The sequence below is a fragment of the Sinocyclocheilus rhinocerous genome, unplaced genomic scaffold (assembly GCF_001515625.1).
Source record: "Sinocyclocheilus rhinocerous isolate Xijiao unplaced genomic scaffold, SAMN03320098_v1.1 scaffold216, whole genome shotgun sequence".
NCBI classification, from domain to species: Eukaryota; Metazoa; Chordata; class Actinopteri; order Cypriniformes; family Cyprinidae; genus Sinocyclocheilus; species Sinocyclocheilus rhinocerous.
In genome coordinates this window covers 693,163-710,493 of record NW_015661078.1, presented here as the reverse complement: position 1 = coordinate 710,493, position 17,331 = coordinate 693,163, and the positions used below count along the sequence as shown (strand labels likewise).

The window sequence follows — 17,331 nt, the reverse complement described above, 5'->3', positions numbered from 1 at the left end:
GCCCGATTTTGCCACGATTTGCTTGACGTAGGGTGTCGTGGGGATTCGTAAACGACAATGGGCGTCGGGACCCAAGATTCCATCGTTTCAGCTCGTGTAGTGTGTCATAGTGGACGACAACCGATTCCGCGTCTGCGATGTTTCACGACATCACTACAGAAAGACTAGCATGTTTAATTTTTTTTTCGTCATCCACGACGAGTTCTGTCACATTGGTGACGTTGACCAATAGCAGCACAGAAGCTCTTTCATACACAGGTTTCAAACATGGCAAAACGAAAGAGAGATGATGGTGCTGCTAGCTGGAATTATGAGATGGAGGAAAGGTTCGTGGAGCTGTGGCAACAGTACTCCTGCCTGTATGATGTGTCATCGAGGGACTACCACGACAGAACAAAGAAATAAAAATGCTGGTGAACTATAGCGGAAGCACTTCAGCAATGTTAACACTCTTGTTTTCGGAAATCAGTCACTAGTTCCGCCTTCTCGATGACATCACGCACGTCGTTAAAGACGGCACTCGATGAATGGACGGGAAGCAACGTGTAGTCTGACATGTTTCTTGTCCACGACATGACAAGATTTTAAGAGTCAAAATCGTGTAATCTGACACAGTGACTATCGTGACCGACAAAAATATCGTGTAGTCTGAACCCGGCATAAGACATCATGCTTGTATGATGCAAAATTTATGTAAACTCAGTCTGTTCTTTCTTAAGGGATTGTAATCAGATGGAACAAAACATAAAATGTCAAAATAAAAGTCTAAAAGTCAGCATAAATGCAGCCTAAAGAGATCTGCCACTGTCTATGATGTTATTACTGATAATAAAATCGAGAAACGCCGCTCACTGCTCTTGTCTGGCAAACTTTTGGTAGTTTTAGAAGCCCTTTGCAGTTACACATTTAAAGCACTTCTTGTTTTATTGCTCATAATGTGTTTCTTTGTATTTCACTGTTTGTATTTTCTGAACCTCTCTAGATTAAAAAAGCAATTTAGTTGTCAAATACTTGACTACACATTATTGTTTGTATTGTCATTATTGTATTTATTAATTTACTGTATTTATGTAAATTAGTTTAACCCTCATGTTGTTTTCAAGTCATTTTGACCTGGAGAGAATATTTTCTTTTTCTTGAAAATCCTAGTTAATGTTATAGCACTGGACTAAAATTTACGGACTTTACTCACACAGGCTATGACAACTTCCCAAAAAGAATATATTTTTGATTTTTTTTTTGACTGCACGTAGTTATTATGAAACTGCTCTACTCCGCTTCTGCTGAACTGTTAAATTATTAGAGGTACAGTAAGAAGCTTTTCCTCTAATAACCTGTTTCCTGTGAGAGCTCAAGCTGTGGTCTCCACCCTGTGCCACATAAAAGAATCTCTCTCCGCTAACCCCTAACCCCATTAGCAAAGCTAGCCATGCCCCTCAAATGCAAGGCCGCGGTTCAAAGGCTGCTAAGGAGTGTCAATGATTAACACTTGAGTGCAGACTCACGCTCGGAGGTCACGAGGTCAGGGGTTCTGGGAGATTTCACGTCCCTCACAGGTCATGGACTGGAAGATTAAAGAGCTCCGCTGAACCTTTAATACTAGCGTACAGTATTTACATAGTCTGAGAAAACCACCGTATGCACTGAATTACCTTCATGCATCATCTCCGCACATGACAGCGTCTTAAGAGAAAGAGATATTGAAATATATATGTGTGTTATAATGTTAAAAGCTCATTTATGAGATGGCAACATGTTTTAGTTACATCATTTTATTTTATTTATTTTACAGCACTAGAATCAATATATCAAGTTTTGTTTTGTTTTTTTGCTGCTTTGTCCCACTTGAGATTTTCAGTAAGGCCAGAAGACTCAAATAAATCACAACATGCTCTGGTGCGACACATTTGTGCAATACATGCAAGTATTTAATCCCTCTGTTGTGTATGTGTCAAAAACAGCACATATATTAAGCGATTAAATCAAAGGATAATAAATCAGACTCCTTTGGTCCTTTTGGGGTTTGACTTTGGTCCAACATACACCAGACTTCATCGCCACAGGTTTCGTATTAAAGAGTTAGAAAGTCATAATTTGTCGTAAAATACAGTTCCCTTAGATCTCAGACCCATGTAGCGACACATCTAGAATTGTTCAAAGCATTTTGTAAGGTTGCCTTTCTATTATTGTATGCTTTCTACAGTTAATATACTGCTCCTATAGCTGTAGACGGCCTAGTATATAATGTGTTTCAGATTCATACTGGTTGAAGTAACTCGTATATCTGTTCAGATTTCCTGCAGTGGACTCAAAACAACTGGATTTGATCTCTAGCTCTTGAACTAGCAGTGTTGAAATAAATGCACTCCAAACCTTGATCTGATTACAGCAGTCCATCAGTTGCAGTCTCGCACAGTAAAAAATCTTGTGTTTACTGCCCTCTCTTCTCAGCAATATGGATTATGTACACAACGGTTCAAAGGTTTGGGGTCAGTACGATTTTTATTTATGTAATTATTTTTACTTTTTTTTGAATAAATTAATACCTTTTTTTTTTTTCAAAAATGACATTAAATTGATCAAAAGTGGCAGTAGAGACATTTATAATGTTGCAAAAGATTTCTATTTCAAATAAATGCTGTTCTTTTGAACTTTCTATTCATCTGTGAAGCCTACAAAATAAAATGTATCAAAGTTTCCACATAAATATTGTGCAGCACGACTGTTTTCATCATTGATAATAATCAGAAATGTTTCTTGAGCAGCAAATCAGCATATTAGAATGATTTCTGAAGATCATGTGACACTGAAGACTGGAGTAATGATGCTGAAAATTCAGCTGCGCATCACAGAAATAAATTACAGTTTAACAGATATTCACATAGAAAAAATATTTTATTTTGTAATAATATTACTGTTTTTTTTTTTTTTTACAGTATTTTCGATCAAATAAATGCAGCCTTAAGGAGCATAAAATACTTTTTCTCAAAAACACTTTAAAATTCTAACCAACTTTTGATCATTGGTGTACGGTCAGACTATACGAGGTGATCTGGTGTAGGTTTATTTTCGCTGGCTCTTTGATTTCTTTTATGAGTTGTACTTCATAACATGTTGCAGTGGTACTCTAGCCTAGACTTACATACCCCTCATCACTCATTCATCCATCCATGTATTGTTTTGATTTCAGGTTTTGCTCCAATCAGTGGGATGTGCAGTAAGTACCGCAGCTGCACGATCAATGAGGACACGGGTCTCGGTCTGGCCTTCACCATCGCCCATGAATCTGGCCACAAGTAAGAGTAGAATTTATAATTAACCCTTTGTTTGATTCCCTCGAATCCGGATTAACAAAAGCCTTCTTTTGCACAGCTTTGGAATGGTCCATGATGGCGAAGGAAACGTGTGCAAGAAGTCTGTTGGAAATATTATGTCTCCAACCTTGGCGGGACACAATGGTTTATTCTCCTGGTCATCCTGTAGCCGACAATATCTAAACCGATTTCTAAGGTGAGGTTTCTTTTGACATCTAGAATTAGTTTCCGAAATAACAGTTAGGAATGCCAGTATCATGAGCACTATTTTTTTTACAATGCATCAATACAGTTACAGTGTTGCGGCTGATATTTGTAATGAACTTTGAGTCACTTGGAAAGTCTATCCCAGAATCACATGCTTTACCCATTGGCAGCCCAAAGCGGCATTAGAAGTGCAAAGATATTAACAACCGTGCCCTTTACTGAGCATCTCCTGTCCATTAGTCATCCATGCAGAATCACCCAGCGAGAGTCTAGACACCAACCTCATCTTTAAAAGTAGTATTTGTAGTGCTGTTTTGGTTCTGATATCTAAAAGTGAGCAGCTCCAGCGGGTTTTAAATTTCACTTTCTGTCTGAGAGCCACGTCTGTGCTCATGAAAGTGGATCAGCTTGACCTGTTGCCCTTACATTAACCGAGGTGTCAAATGAATCGTTATCGTGATGAGCTCATCCCCTTCACTGCTGCCTGGATCAGCAGCTCTAGGCCTCAGCGGAAGAAGGGAGTTGTTTGTCAGATGCTCGGAGCTGCTTCACCTGTCTTCCAGCAACGCTTCATGTGTAGACACCGAAGAAAACGGGGCTTGCAGCAATCTGCAGGATTTTAAAACTGGTCACTACAGCATAATGCGCACACCATTGTGGTTGAAGGTTGCAGTTGGATTTGTGTCAGTCTCATGATTCAATGGTGCAGTAATCTAGAAAATTAAGTTCAGGGAAGTATGCTTTCTGTGGCTTCCTGTAGCTCAAACAGTAGATCATGGTGCTAGCAACACCAAGGTAGTGGGTTTGATTCCAAGAGAATGCATGAAATGATAAAATGCATACCTTGAATGCAATGTGTACCTCAAAAGTCATGATGGATAAAAGCATCTGCCAAATGCATAAATGTACATTTAAAATGCTAAAGTTCTGTTGAGCCCCATTCAGACCACCAGTGACTTTGGCCATGTCTACATTAATCTGGATACATTCAAAAATGTCATTTATGTTCAAAACGCTCTGTCCACACTAGCGTTTTAAGTTTGAAACGTATAGGAAAATCATTTTACTGAGCACGTGCAAAACGTAATAAAAGCTCACTGAGATGAGACAGAGACAATCATTTTATTAGCAAAATTAGCATGCATGTAATTAGCATGTATGGTCTAAAACGCAACTGCCCTCATGTTTTGCCACAGGACAGCAAATGCGAGTAAATCTTTGTAGGAATGTAATAAGAAGATTGTACAAAATTACACATCTTTAGCATCACTCTGAAAGTGAATATACACATTATGCACGTACTGGTATAAACATAGATGTCTATTGGTACAAAATATTTGATTACAAAGGTGAAACCCAGCACCATGGCATAGAGTGCTGCAGGGATGATGTATTTTTAAATTTAAACCCAGAATCAAGTTGCATTTAAGCACTTCCGTTTCCATCGTTTTAAAGGGTTTTTGGTTAAGAAATAAGGTCTGTGGTAAACACAAGCTCAAGATGTTTTCTTATTTAATACTATAACATAAAATACATCCGTATGATTTTTATAAAGCTTTTACTTGCTAAAAAAGGCAGTTGCTAACAAGTGTCTATATAGGACTATAGAGGTTGCACTTTAAATGTCATCAGAACCATCTACTCACTAGTTGCTTTCACAGCTTCATTGTTTATAATCGCACTCTTGCAAACTATTCTATTCAAAATGTTTTTAAATAAAGACCGAAAGAGCTGTCGAAGCTTAATGGTGGTGACGCTGAAGGCATGCGACCATAGTGTGTAGTTCATATATAGCCTACATTTAGCTTTGACTAATATCGATGGTATTTAGGCTTCAAAATTCATGTTAATTTGCGAAGATTATCATGATGGGGGGAAAAAAACATGTAAGAATCATAAACTTTTGTTGGTCACAGAGTTTATTTTCTGCATTAATCCAAAAGTTAGTGTTGGGTCTGAGTCCAAGTATTTAACCAATTTAGTTTGAGTGGGAGACATTTATTAATGTCGTGTCATCTTTATGTTGTTACTTTTTTATCTTTAATGTTACAAATGACATGGATTCGCTGTAAAAAATCCAAAATGTTAGTCTGTGTCAAGTACAAGTCCACCTCAGTGCATCCGAGTTCATTCATAATTGGAGTCTGAGTCCAAATACCCAAAATCTACCAAAAAGAAGATGGAAAAATCCTATTTGATATTTGTGTGAAACTGGGGGCCACCAGATGGCGCTAGGAGGGCCGCATAAAAATTCTAGAATCTAGATTAGAAAATTATTATTATCTTTTAATATTTTACCTGTATATAAGTCAGGATTGTCAACCTATGTAACCTATGATGTACATGGAAAAATAGTAATATTGAAAAAATTATAAAGTAAAATCAATTATACGCAGCACACTACGCTGAAACGTCACCAAAACCTCTGTTGACGTGCTAGTGCACAGAACGGTTAGCCATGAACACGCAGATAAATGCTTTTTAAAATGGATACGTTTTTAGATATAGGATGCATTGGGAAGGTTAATAAAGAAGAGCCGAAACGAAACTGCGTAAATTTGACGACTCATACATAAAATATGGCTTTATGGAATATAGTGACAGCAGACCACAGTGCACGCTGTGTTTGAAGATTTTATCCATTGATGCGAGAAAGAAAGAAGAATACGTCAAGCAAAAGGTACGACTGACCAACATCATGACAATACCCGAGAAAGCACAGCAAGCATTGTATCTTGCAGACCTGCGAATAACCAAATGTAAAAAGCCTCACGCGATCGGGGAGCAGCAGTGGAAATGTGCAGAGTGATGGTCGGGGAGGAGGCCGCGAACAAGACTAAATCCATACCATAGAAATTTTCAAAATGTTGGACACTTGGACACTTTCGTGGTAGAAGAACATCTGAAGTGGGAAAAATGTGTGTTTGTTTGCACTGATGGTGCGGCAGCAATGACTGGGCACAGGAGTGGAGTTGTCACCCGAATTCAAGCCATAAATCCAAAGATCGCAGCCACTCACTGTATGCTTCATCGTCAAGCGCTTGCATCGAAGTAAATGGCACCTAACCTGAATGATGTGTTGGAAGTAGTAGTAGCGGCTGTCAACTTCGTGAATTCAAGACCACTGAAGTCACGTCTCTTCGCGAAACTATGCACAGAAATGGGGGCAGCTCATGATCGGCTACTGCTCCATTCAGAGGTGCGGTGGCTTTCACGTGGAAAGGTTTTGGAGTGAATGTTCGAACTGAGACGTGAGCATAAACCTGATCTAGAACTGGTATTTTCTGACCAACAGTGGGTGGCAAAACTGGCCTACCTTGCAGACATTTTCAGTAGTCTCAGTGGACTGAATCTGTCCATTCAGGGATCTTATTCCACAATATTGGAGGAAAGTGACAAAATCAATGCATTCAGGAGAAAAAAAATGGCCTGTGGGTATGTAAACTACAGAGGCATCACTGACATGTTTCAAATCTATCAGAATTTTTGGATACAAACTCCCAAAGTGGACTCACTCTCAGGATGAGATTTAATCAGCAGAATTCTGGCCCACGGTTGAAAAGGAGTACAAGGAGGTTGCTCTTCAAGCGATGAGAATATTGCTGCCTTTCCCAACAACATATCTTTGTGAGATATATTTCTCAGCCATGATGGCAATAAAGACTAAATACGGGGCACAGATTAATGTGTAAGATGACTTGAGAATTTGCCCGTCCCAAATAACACCCAGAATTGATCAGCTCCGTGAAGAAAGACTTCCCACTAAGGCAGGCTGTGTGTTTTTGTACAGTGGTTGTTATTAAATTGATGTTTCTGCATTGCAACTATTTCTTTTTAAGTGGAGTAGACATTTTTTTTTTTTAAGTTTCATGCAGAAAAAAAAGATTGCTGAAAAAAATTCAGATTGCTGTTCAGATTGCAAACCAAACTGCTGAGCCACTGTCATTTTACTTCATCAAAATGTAAGAAGTTTAATGCACTTTTTGACAAAGTATATCTAAATTAACTTTTCAGTAGGCCTATCCATACTACTATGGACATAGTAAATTACTGTTCAGTATTCAACACTTTTGTTGCAGTTTTCAGGCAATATTATTTTTAACTGTCAAATCTGTTTTATAACAATTTGTTCTATTTTATGAAATATAGAATTTAACAAATTTTGGCCCGGTTTCATAGACAGGGCTTAGCCTAAACCAGGATTAGGCCATAGTTCAATTAGGACATTTTAAGTAATTTTTATAAACATGCCTTAGAAAAAAGCATTACAGGTGCGCATCTTAAGACAAAACAAAGGCCCTGACATGTTTTAAGATCAGTCAGTGCAAGTTTCTTTCAGTTGAAACAGCTCAGATTTACATTTTAGTCTAGGACTAGGCTTAAGCCCTGTCTGTGAAACCGGGGGTTAGTGTATTTAACATCAGAGAAATAAGGCTACAAACAGAATTGATGTTCTGGCATTGTATAAATTCTTTTATAATCTTTTTTTTTTTGGTACAATTAAATTTTTTTGGTAACACTTTACAGTAAGATTCATTAGTTAATTACTTTAGTTAACATGAACTAAGAATGAACAATAATTCTACATTTCAACATTTACTAATGCATAATTAAAATCAAAAGTTGTGCTTGTTAACATTAGTTAATGCACTGTGAATATGAATGTACAACTAACAGTAACTAATGGAACCTTATTGTAAAGTGTTACCAATTTTTTTAAGTAAAATTGTAAGTTTAAGGAAGTTTTGCGTCGTGAGTTTTCTTTTGGGGGGCCACAAAATGATTCACCCTACACAAGGGGCCTCCTTCTGAAAAAGTTGGTGAAGGGAACCAGGGTTGGTCTACAAAAATACGTCTCCCTGATTACTACAGACACAGACTTCACTCTCATTGGTAGTTGCCCTTTATTTGCATAATGCCAAACTTTTCTCAACCTTCTCAAATCCCTAGACATGCCCAATCACTGTCACTCATGTCCACGGAAATCCAGCTTTCTATTGAAAATGAATGGGACCGTGACGCTCTGTTCCTGTCAGTGTGAACGGGGCTTTAGCCAAAGGAGTCAGTGTTTTGAATTCCACCGTCTCACTTCGTTCTGCAAACCTGCAGTGTGACAGAGTCTGCCTGTGAACCACAGCTTTTCCAGGACTGTCTGGGCATCTGAAGGCAACAAAGTGCAGAGCGATCATCCCTCAGTTCACTTTCCACACCCACGGCACCCCAATTACTACAGACACAGACTTCACTCTCATTGGTAGTTGCCCTTTATTTGCATAATGCCAAACTTTTCTCAACCTTCTCAAATCCCTAGACATGCCCAATCACTGTCACTCATGTCCACGGAAATCCAGCTTTATATTGAAAATGAATGGGACCGTGACGCTCTGTTGCTGTCAGTGTGAACGGGGCTTTAGCCAAAGGAGTCAGTGTTTTGAATTCCACCGTCTCACTTCGTTCTGCAAACCTGCAGTATGACAGAGTCTGCCTGTGAACCACAGCTTTTCCAGGACTGTCTGGGCATCTGAAGGCAACAAAGTGCAGTACGTTCATCCCTCAGTTCACTTTCCACACCCACGGCACCCCAAAAACAGCAGCACGCTGCAGATAAATACGGCGACTCTGTCTGTCCTCCCATCTGTTTCCCATTCCTCATCAGCAGCTTCACCTACGTCACCATGTGCCTGTCGACATACAGCCTGCAGATCACAGACCTTCAAGTAGCTGCTCTCAGACCTTCTGTCCTTCCTCTCCATAACCCTCCGCTTTTATCACTAATAAAACAGAGCTTGAAAGGGAGTCCGGCCCGAGCTGCTCTGTCTTATAGCTGTCTCTCGCCTTAATCTGATGAGGAAACTTAAAGAGGTGACACTGGGAGAACTGAGGACCTGAATCAGATTCATCTGACGCGGACATTCCTGACTCTGCGGGCCAGATGCTGCCGCACTGATCCGTCTCCAGATGATTGGAAGCAGGACTTACACGCGCTGCAGAAGAACAGGGTTTCCCTTCAGGATGCACTGAATCACTGAGGGATTCTGGGATCGCTGGACTAATTATAGTGGATTGTTCTGCAACAAGAACATCTACAGATACAAAGTCTTCGAGTGACTGCTCATTTGTACTAGTCAACCAGTCATTCAGAAAAGCAAAAAGTGTCACCATATAAAGAACAAGCGCAAGTGAAGTCATCCACTACTAGTCAACGCAGACCCAATGCTTCAACTAGCTGTTGAAGTAAAAAAACTGACAGACTAATCTGATGGAGAGCTTCAAAACATCACTTGTATGGTAGTGATGAGAATAAACTCATGTAGGGCTGATGTTCAATTCATAGAAATAAGACTAAAACAGTGTAATTAGTGTGATTATTAAATCGCAAAGGCAGTGATTTAATTAAATAATTATCAAATAAAAGTAAAATAAACAAGTGATGGGTTTTGGTTTGAAAATGAAAACATTTAGACAGCCAGTAATATTTCTAAAGTTGTTTAATATTTTATTTAGTAATAATTGGTAATAATCACAATAGAAGTAATTATTTTAAAATTATTATTATTATTATTATTGTTGTTGTTGTTGTTGTTGTTATTGTTATATCTTAAATTCTATTTTTTATTTTACAGTAAAATAGTACAATAGTAATATTTCTAATGTTGTTTAATATTTTATTTAGTAATAATTGGTAATAATCACAATAAAAGTAATTATTTTAAAATTATTATTATTATTATTATTATTATTATTATTATTATTATTATTTTATAGTCATACCAAATTTTGCAGCCCTACAAACTTGGATTTCTTTTTCTTTTCTTTATTTTTTTAAAATCACAATAACAAACATTTTATAAATTAAAAATACAAATATTTAAATTAACCAATCAATCAGTAAACAAACAAATCAATCAATCAATCAATTAGATTTTTTCCCGCCAAATCCTGCAGCTCTATTCTCAAGTATTGCATGGGTGCAGCAGTGTGCTGCTTTTATTGTTAAGATTCTTTCATTGTCAGTTTTGGTTGAGCACCTGTATTAATATATATTTTTTAGATGTGCGTGTTGCATATATTTAAACCTAACAGAGCAGTCTAAGTGACCCCCGTTACAAACATACATCCCACACAGACGCACATAATGACCCAGTCTCGTCATGGAGCGCCTGCTAAACTACTCAGAGCTCATTCAGGGCTTCACTGTGTGTCTGATTGTGTGAAGCTCACGCTATTAACAATGTTAAATGCTTTCTCATGATCCTCGATATCGCTTACACGCGGAGCCTCGCTGTCGGCCCGTATAATAACAGCAGCATTCAATAACATACGTAATGATGAAGTCAGAGGATGTGTTGAAAAGAGAGACGTCTAAATGTAGCCGAGGGAACTCCGCTTGTTATGTTGCCATGGTTGCTGCTCTACTGTACGGCACTCAAGCGGTTTTACAGTAGTGTTTGTGTCTCAGTACCGCACAGGCCACCTGTCTGTCTGACGAGCCCAGCGCCATCCAGGAGTACAAGTACCCTGAGAAACTTCCCGGAGAGCTGTACGACGCCGACACGCAGTGCAAGTGGCAGTTCGGAGAGAAAGCTAAACTCTGCACTCTGGACTTCAAGAAGGCAAGTCCATTAATATCAGTATTTCATATTGTTTTATATATGAAATCCCTGCAGAAAAGACCAGTTTGTTCCCCATCAGGTCATGTCAGATGAGTTGAGTGCACATGAACGCCACCACATGACTGAACATTTTGCACACTGTAGAAGATGAGCTATTTAGGCCTGGCAGGAACCACTGCTGATTTAGCCTGTTAATGAGGCGAACGTTTACACTGCAAAATCACTGCACCAGAATCATAAATTATGTCATTAGAGGATTAGTTACCTCTTTTTGCTATCGTCCTGTTGTAAAGAGCTTTCCGTTCTTGTCAGGAAGTTAAAAAAAAAAGAGAGGAAGCCTTATGAAATTGCCCAACACATACATTTTATCCTTTGACCAAAATCAGAAGAATGCACTTCCTAACTCACAAATGGGAGCTTCCTACTTGAAGGCAGCATTAGACAGCATGAGTTTGCATTCTGTTACAAACATTTCTGATTATCATTGTTGAAAACAGTTGTGCTGCACAATATTTTTGTGGAAACTGTGATGCATTTTATTAACAGAAAGTTCAAAAGAACAGCATTTATTTGAAATGGAAATCTTCTGTAACATCATATGTCTTCACTGTCATTTTTAACCAATTTAACGCATCCTTGCTGAAAAAAAAGAAAAGAAAAGAGAGAAAAAAAATTATTCTTTCAAAAAAGAAAAAAAAAAGAACCCACTGTATGCAGCCTCACGAGCCTTTTTTAACAGGAACATTAGACTGAAATCTTTGATCCTGTCTGAGCTGTGTTATGGTTGAAGTGGTCTTTTCAAACTGATAAGAATGCTTTTGTGTGGTTGTTATCTGGTTCAGCAGTAGAGCAGGATCAGGGATGACTCACCTGAGACTGAACAGAAACTGTGATGCTGCATCACAACACACACGTGCCACATTTTCTATATAATCATATAGTTTTTGACCCTGTTTTTGACATGACCCTGACTGCAAACACGCATGGCCGAAACGCCTGTTCAGCGAGCTCCAGTGGTCATGATTTGGAATGTACAATGGCTATAAAAGTCTACAAAAGTTTATATTTGTTTCTTACATTAATTTTCACATTTAAGCTGCAGTCACAATTACAATTCTGTGAAATTTTGTGTGCAAAATCAAGTCATTCCAATAAGAATCCATTCAATCGAGAGTTTCATGTGAGGGCAAAAAACTTACCCACGCAAATTTCGTTTTTAAGTTAGTCACATTAATTCAGAGCACTGAGCAACAAAAACCTGCTTAGTTTGGAAGTGACTTCTGTATCAGCAGTTCTACACTATTGTGAAAAGACAATGGACCTTTTTTTTACTTACAAAATGTTGCAGCAATTTTGCTAATGTGACTGCTGCTTTTTTATATAACTCCGACTGGATTCGTCTGAAAGAAGAAAGTCATATACACCTAGGGTGAGTAATTTATGGACTAATTTTCATTTTTGGGTGAACTAACCCTTTAAAGGTGGAAGAAGTTCTGACATGATTTGTCTTCACAAGATTCATGTTCACATATTAAAAGCATACAATTTTTAACTGGGGTGTGTAGACTTTTTATAGTCATTGTATGTCAATATAAAGAAGTTTATCAAATGTTTGGACACAAATGTGATGCTTAAAGTGGATAGCAACTCTTTTGTTTTCTTCTTTTTTTTCTATTATACATTTAGCAAATTTACAGCAACAAACCGGAAACATACCAACTTCGTAAGGCACACTTAGTAACATGCAAAAAAAATAAAAAAAAGAAATGTAAAAAGAAATGGAATGGAATGCATAGACTTACTTTAACAAAATTGTAAATCTGGACAGCATTAAAACAGTAACAATTATCTATACTTTTTCTTATTTTTTTTTATTATTTGAAGCTTTGAAAAACTAAATCTAAAAACAAAAACAAAAATCTGAAGAAATAAAGTAAAGGAAGGTTTAAATTTCTTCCATTTACTTGTGTGAATATGATATTTACCCACCAAAATTACCATGTTCAAAAGGTCAGAAAAGTGGGGTTTCAGAATATTCAAAAAAAAAAAAAAAGGGTGAGTAATTTATGGACTAATTTTCATTTTTGGGTGAACTAACCCTTTAAAGGTGGAAGAAGTTCTGACATGATTTGTCTTCACAAGATTCATGTTCACATATTAAAAGCATACAATTTTTAACTGGGGTGTGTAGACTTTTTATAGTCATTGTATGTCAATATAAAGAAGTTTATCAAATGTTTGGACACAAATGTGATGCTTAAAGTGGATAGCAACTCTTTTGTTTTCTTCTTTTTTTTCTATTATACATTTAGCAAATTTACAGCAACAAACCGGAAACATACCAACTTCGTAAGGCACACTTAGTAACATGCAAAAAAAATTAAAAAAAATAAATGTAAAAAGAAATGGAATGGAATGCATAGACTTACTTTAACAAAATTGTAAATCTGGACAGCATTAAAACAGTAACAATTATCTATACTTTTTCTTATTTTTTTTTTATTATTTGAAGCTTTGAAAAACTAAATCTAAAAACAAAAACAAAAATCTGAAGAAATAAAGTAAAGGAAGGTTTACATTTCTTCCATTTACTTGTGTGAATATGATATTTACCCACCAAAATTACCATGTTCAAAAGGTCAGAAAAGTGGGGTTTCAGAATATTCAAAAAAAAAAAAAAAATCTTCAAAAATGAATGTATGAATATTATTAATTTTCACTGAATGCTGATTGTCTCTACCGAACATTTAGAAGTACATTCAGTAGTAGAAAAGCTGTTCAGGAGTTTCAGGAATGCAACTCTTTGCACACTTTTTCCACCAATGTTTTCTGTGAACGTTTGACCTGCATCCAGAGAGTCTGATGCACGAATGCCCTGATCTGTGCTGTTATACTCGCGTCCGATTGCTCGTAATATCAGGAGAGCGCTGTCTTTATTTCTCTATTGCTCAGATCAGCTCTACAGTTCTATAATGCAGGAATTCAGGTCTGAACTCAATAGAGATTTGCTAAAGTAATTTTTCCACTGTGTAGTCTATACATCTAAAATTGGAGCTCTCCGTAGAGAAATCTGCTCCAGTCCCGCTCGCTCTCGTGAAGCAGACGCAGAGATAAATATACTTTGGAGGGACGCCAGTGAGAATCTCTGTTCACTGCGCTCATATTGTCCTGATCTCACCTAACTGTACTGTACTGCAGTCGAAGAAATGAGGCGAGAGACTGGGCACTGATGCCGTCGACTGACACAAATCAAGATGAATGTTAATTATTCAGCACAAGCAAGCTATGATCAAGAAACACATTTCACTTTTAGCACACAGATTTCATTATATATGTACTGTAAACATGCACTTAGCCATTTTTATTTATGTTGTTCTGGCCGATACCACAGACGTTATACTGACACCTATTGGCGTGGATGTAAGATTGCAGTAGCACTACCGTATTTACAGGTGTATTTCTCAGCCATGATTAATTAATTTCAACCAAAAGTAGTGCAGTTACCAAGTAGCAAGTTATTAGTTTTTTTCTGGTCGTGATTTCAACATTGAAGAATGAAATAGCTTCTGGACCACTAATATGACTTAAAGGGACAGTTCACCCAAAAAAAGAAAATTCTCTCATAATTTATTCACCCTCAAGTTGTTCCAAACCTGTATGAGTTTCTTTCTTTTGCTGAACACAAAAGAAGATATTTTAGGAAACAAACAGTTGCCGGTAGCCATTGACTTACATAGTATGGAAAAAAAAAATAGTATGGAAGTCAATGGCTACCGGCAACTGTTTGGTTACCAAACTATCCATTTAATCTCACGTGAATGCATATTTTGAGCTGTAAGTCAATGTATGGATCTAAATACTATTCATTTAATTTACTTTAGAGCTAAAACTTATTCACAGTGGAAACATTTGCTTAGAAAGGACTCATTAAACTGATCAAAAGTGCCAGTAAAGACATTTATAATGTTACAGAAGATTTCCATTTCAAATAAATGCTGTTCTTTTAAACTTTCTATTAATCTGTGAATCCTGAAAAATAAAATGTATCACAGTTTCCACAGAAATACTAGGCAGCACAACTGTTTTCAACATTGATAATAATCAGAAATGTTTCTTGAGCAGCAAATCAGCATATTAGAATGATTTCTGAAGATCATGTGACACTGAAGACTGGAGTAATGATGCTGAAAATACAGCTGCGCATCACAGAAATAAATTACAGTTTAACAGATATTCACATAGAAAACAGCTATATTAAATTGAAATAATTTTCAATAATTTTGATCAAATAAATGCAGCCTTGGAGAGCAGAAGAGACTCAAAACATTAAACAATCTTACCATCCCCAAACATTTGATCGGTAGTGTATAATTAAGTAGATAAGTACCCAAACAGTTAGGAGAAACAAATAAAAATGGAATAAATATGCTGATATGATAACTGCATTATTATTGTTCTTCTTATTTTTGAATAATATGTATAAAATTGAGGTTTTAAACTTGTAATTTTGTGGCAATAAATAGTATAGCCGTACAAAAAAACATGATGGTGTTGGATAGTGAAGTGTTTCATTAACTCATAATCTGTGTAATCATCAAATGGAAACTGAAGATGAATTTACATCAGACTGTATAAGAGCAAAGCAGAGCAAAGAGGGGCTCCTCATTTCAGAAGAGCACCAGACATCACTGAACGGGACAGAAATGGTTCTGTAGATGCTGAGCTCCCTCTGCTTTCACTGTGAATTAGCATCTTGATATTGTCTGGCAGCCGGACACATAAAGCATGCAGCCGTTCCTCATAGATTTTGTAAGAAAAAAGAAGAGAAGAAAAAAAGAAAAGGGTTGTTTCTGAATTTAAATTATCCAGTACTTCCCAGTTTTAATAAAGCTACTCTCATGGCATGATGTAAAATTAAAAGCATTTCTGTTTGAAGACTTGTGTTGAGCGTCTGGCAGAGATGATAATAACCAAGTATAACCTCAATTGTTTTCCAAATGCTTGATGCAGTGGTGATGACAGCAGCATTGAGGACAATCGCTTGAGGACCGTGATTCTTCATCATAGAAACATTACAAATTCTATATAAATTCCAAATGAACTGAAAACATTATTTTTAAAGGTTAGAAAACAAGTAGAACATTTTTTTGTACATTTAGCATACTTTATTTTTATTTTTATTATTATTATTTTTACACTTTTTTATAAATGTAGTAAGGTTAAAGTTAAAAGACAGTTCAAAAGGGTGGTATGGGTGAGGCCAATAATGGAGAAATTCTGGAATACTTTTTTTAAAAATATGAAAAAAAATAATAATTAAAGATGCACAAAGAAGTCTATTCTTATCTGTCCTTTAGAAATTGAATGACTGTTAGTTGCAGAATCACTCACATACAGAGTGTTTGTATATGAAAATCTAATTTTTTTTTTTTTTGGATAATCATTTAAAATGCAATTTAAAAATCCCAGGTTTGCTGTGCTTGTTTGTACAACTACAAAGTTTGCCCAAAATTGTGTTATTCTATATCAATATGGCTATAATAATAATAATAATAATAATTATTATTATTATTATTATTATTATTACAACTAATACTAAATATAAAATAAAAATGACTAAATAAAAACAAAATAGATATCACTATTGTATTATTTGACTTTAAAATAAAAATAATACTAAAAATGTCTAATAATATAATTATTTCATTTTAAACTACAGCTGTAAAATGACAGTAATAATATTTATGATTGACTTAATTTCTTCATTTCGAATGTAAGACCATCAACTTTTATTTTATTTTTTGTTTTTTATTTATTAATTTTTTTACAGAAAAAAAAGTTTAAAATGGTGCTAAGGGTAAAGCCAAAAATAAATCCTAACATGTTTAAAGCCAGAACGGTCACACGTTAGTTTGGGGACCAGTTCTCTACTAACTAACTGTTAACTATGACTTTTGCATCAATAAACTCCTATTTGCTGCTTATTAATAGTTAGTAAGGTAGTTGTTAAGTTTAGGTATTGGGTGATTAAAGAATCTAAAATGTGGTCATGTAGAATAAGGCATTAATATGTGCTTTATAAGTACTAATTAACAGCCAATATACTAGTAATATGCAACTAGTTAATAGTGATATTTGGTCCCTAAATTAAAGTGTTAACAGCAGAACCATTTAATAAAAATGAATTAAAACACACA

The 17,331-nt window shown here is 36.3% G+C and overlaps 1 protein-coding gene across 1 annotated transcript in view; it reads left to right on the top strand.

The window, feature by feature from the left end:
• The window catches only part of LOC107726256 (A disintegrin and metalloproteinase with thrombospondin motifs 16-like), a 76,188-nt gene that overhangs the window by 20,436 nt on the left and 38,421 nt on the right, over positions 1 to 17,331 (top strand). Inside the window, exons 8-10 of the mRNA XM_016535788.1 lie at positions 3,191 to 3,296; positions 3,373 to 3,510; positions 10,981 to 11,134. Coding sequence (XP_016391274.1) covers positions 3,191 to 3,296; positions 3,373 to 3,510; positions 10,981 to 11,134 — 398 coding nt within the window. The remainder of the gene's footprint in view (positions 1 to 3,190; positions 3,297 to 3,372; positions 3,511 to 10,980; positions 11,135 to 17,331) is intronic.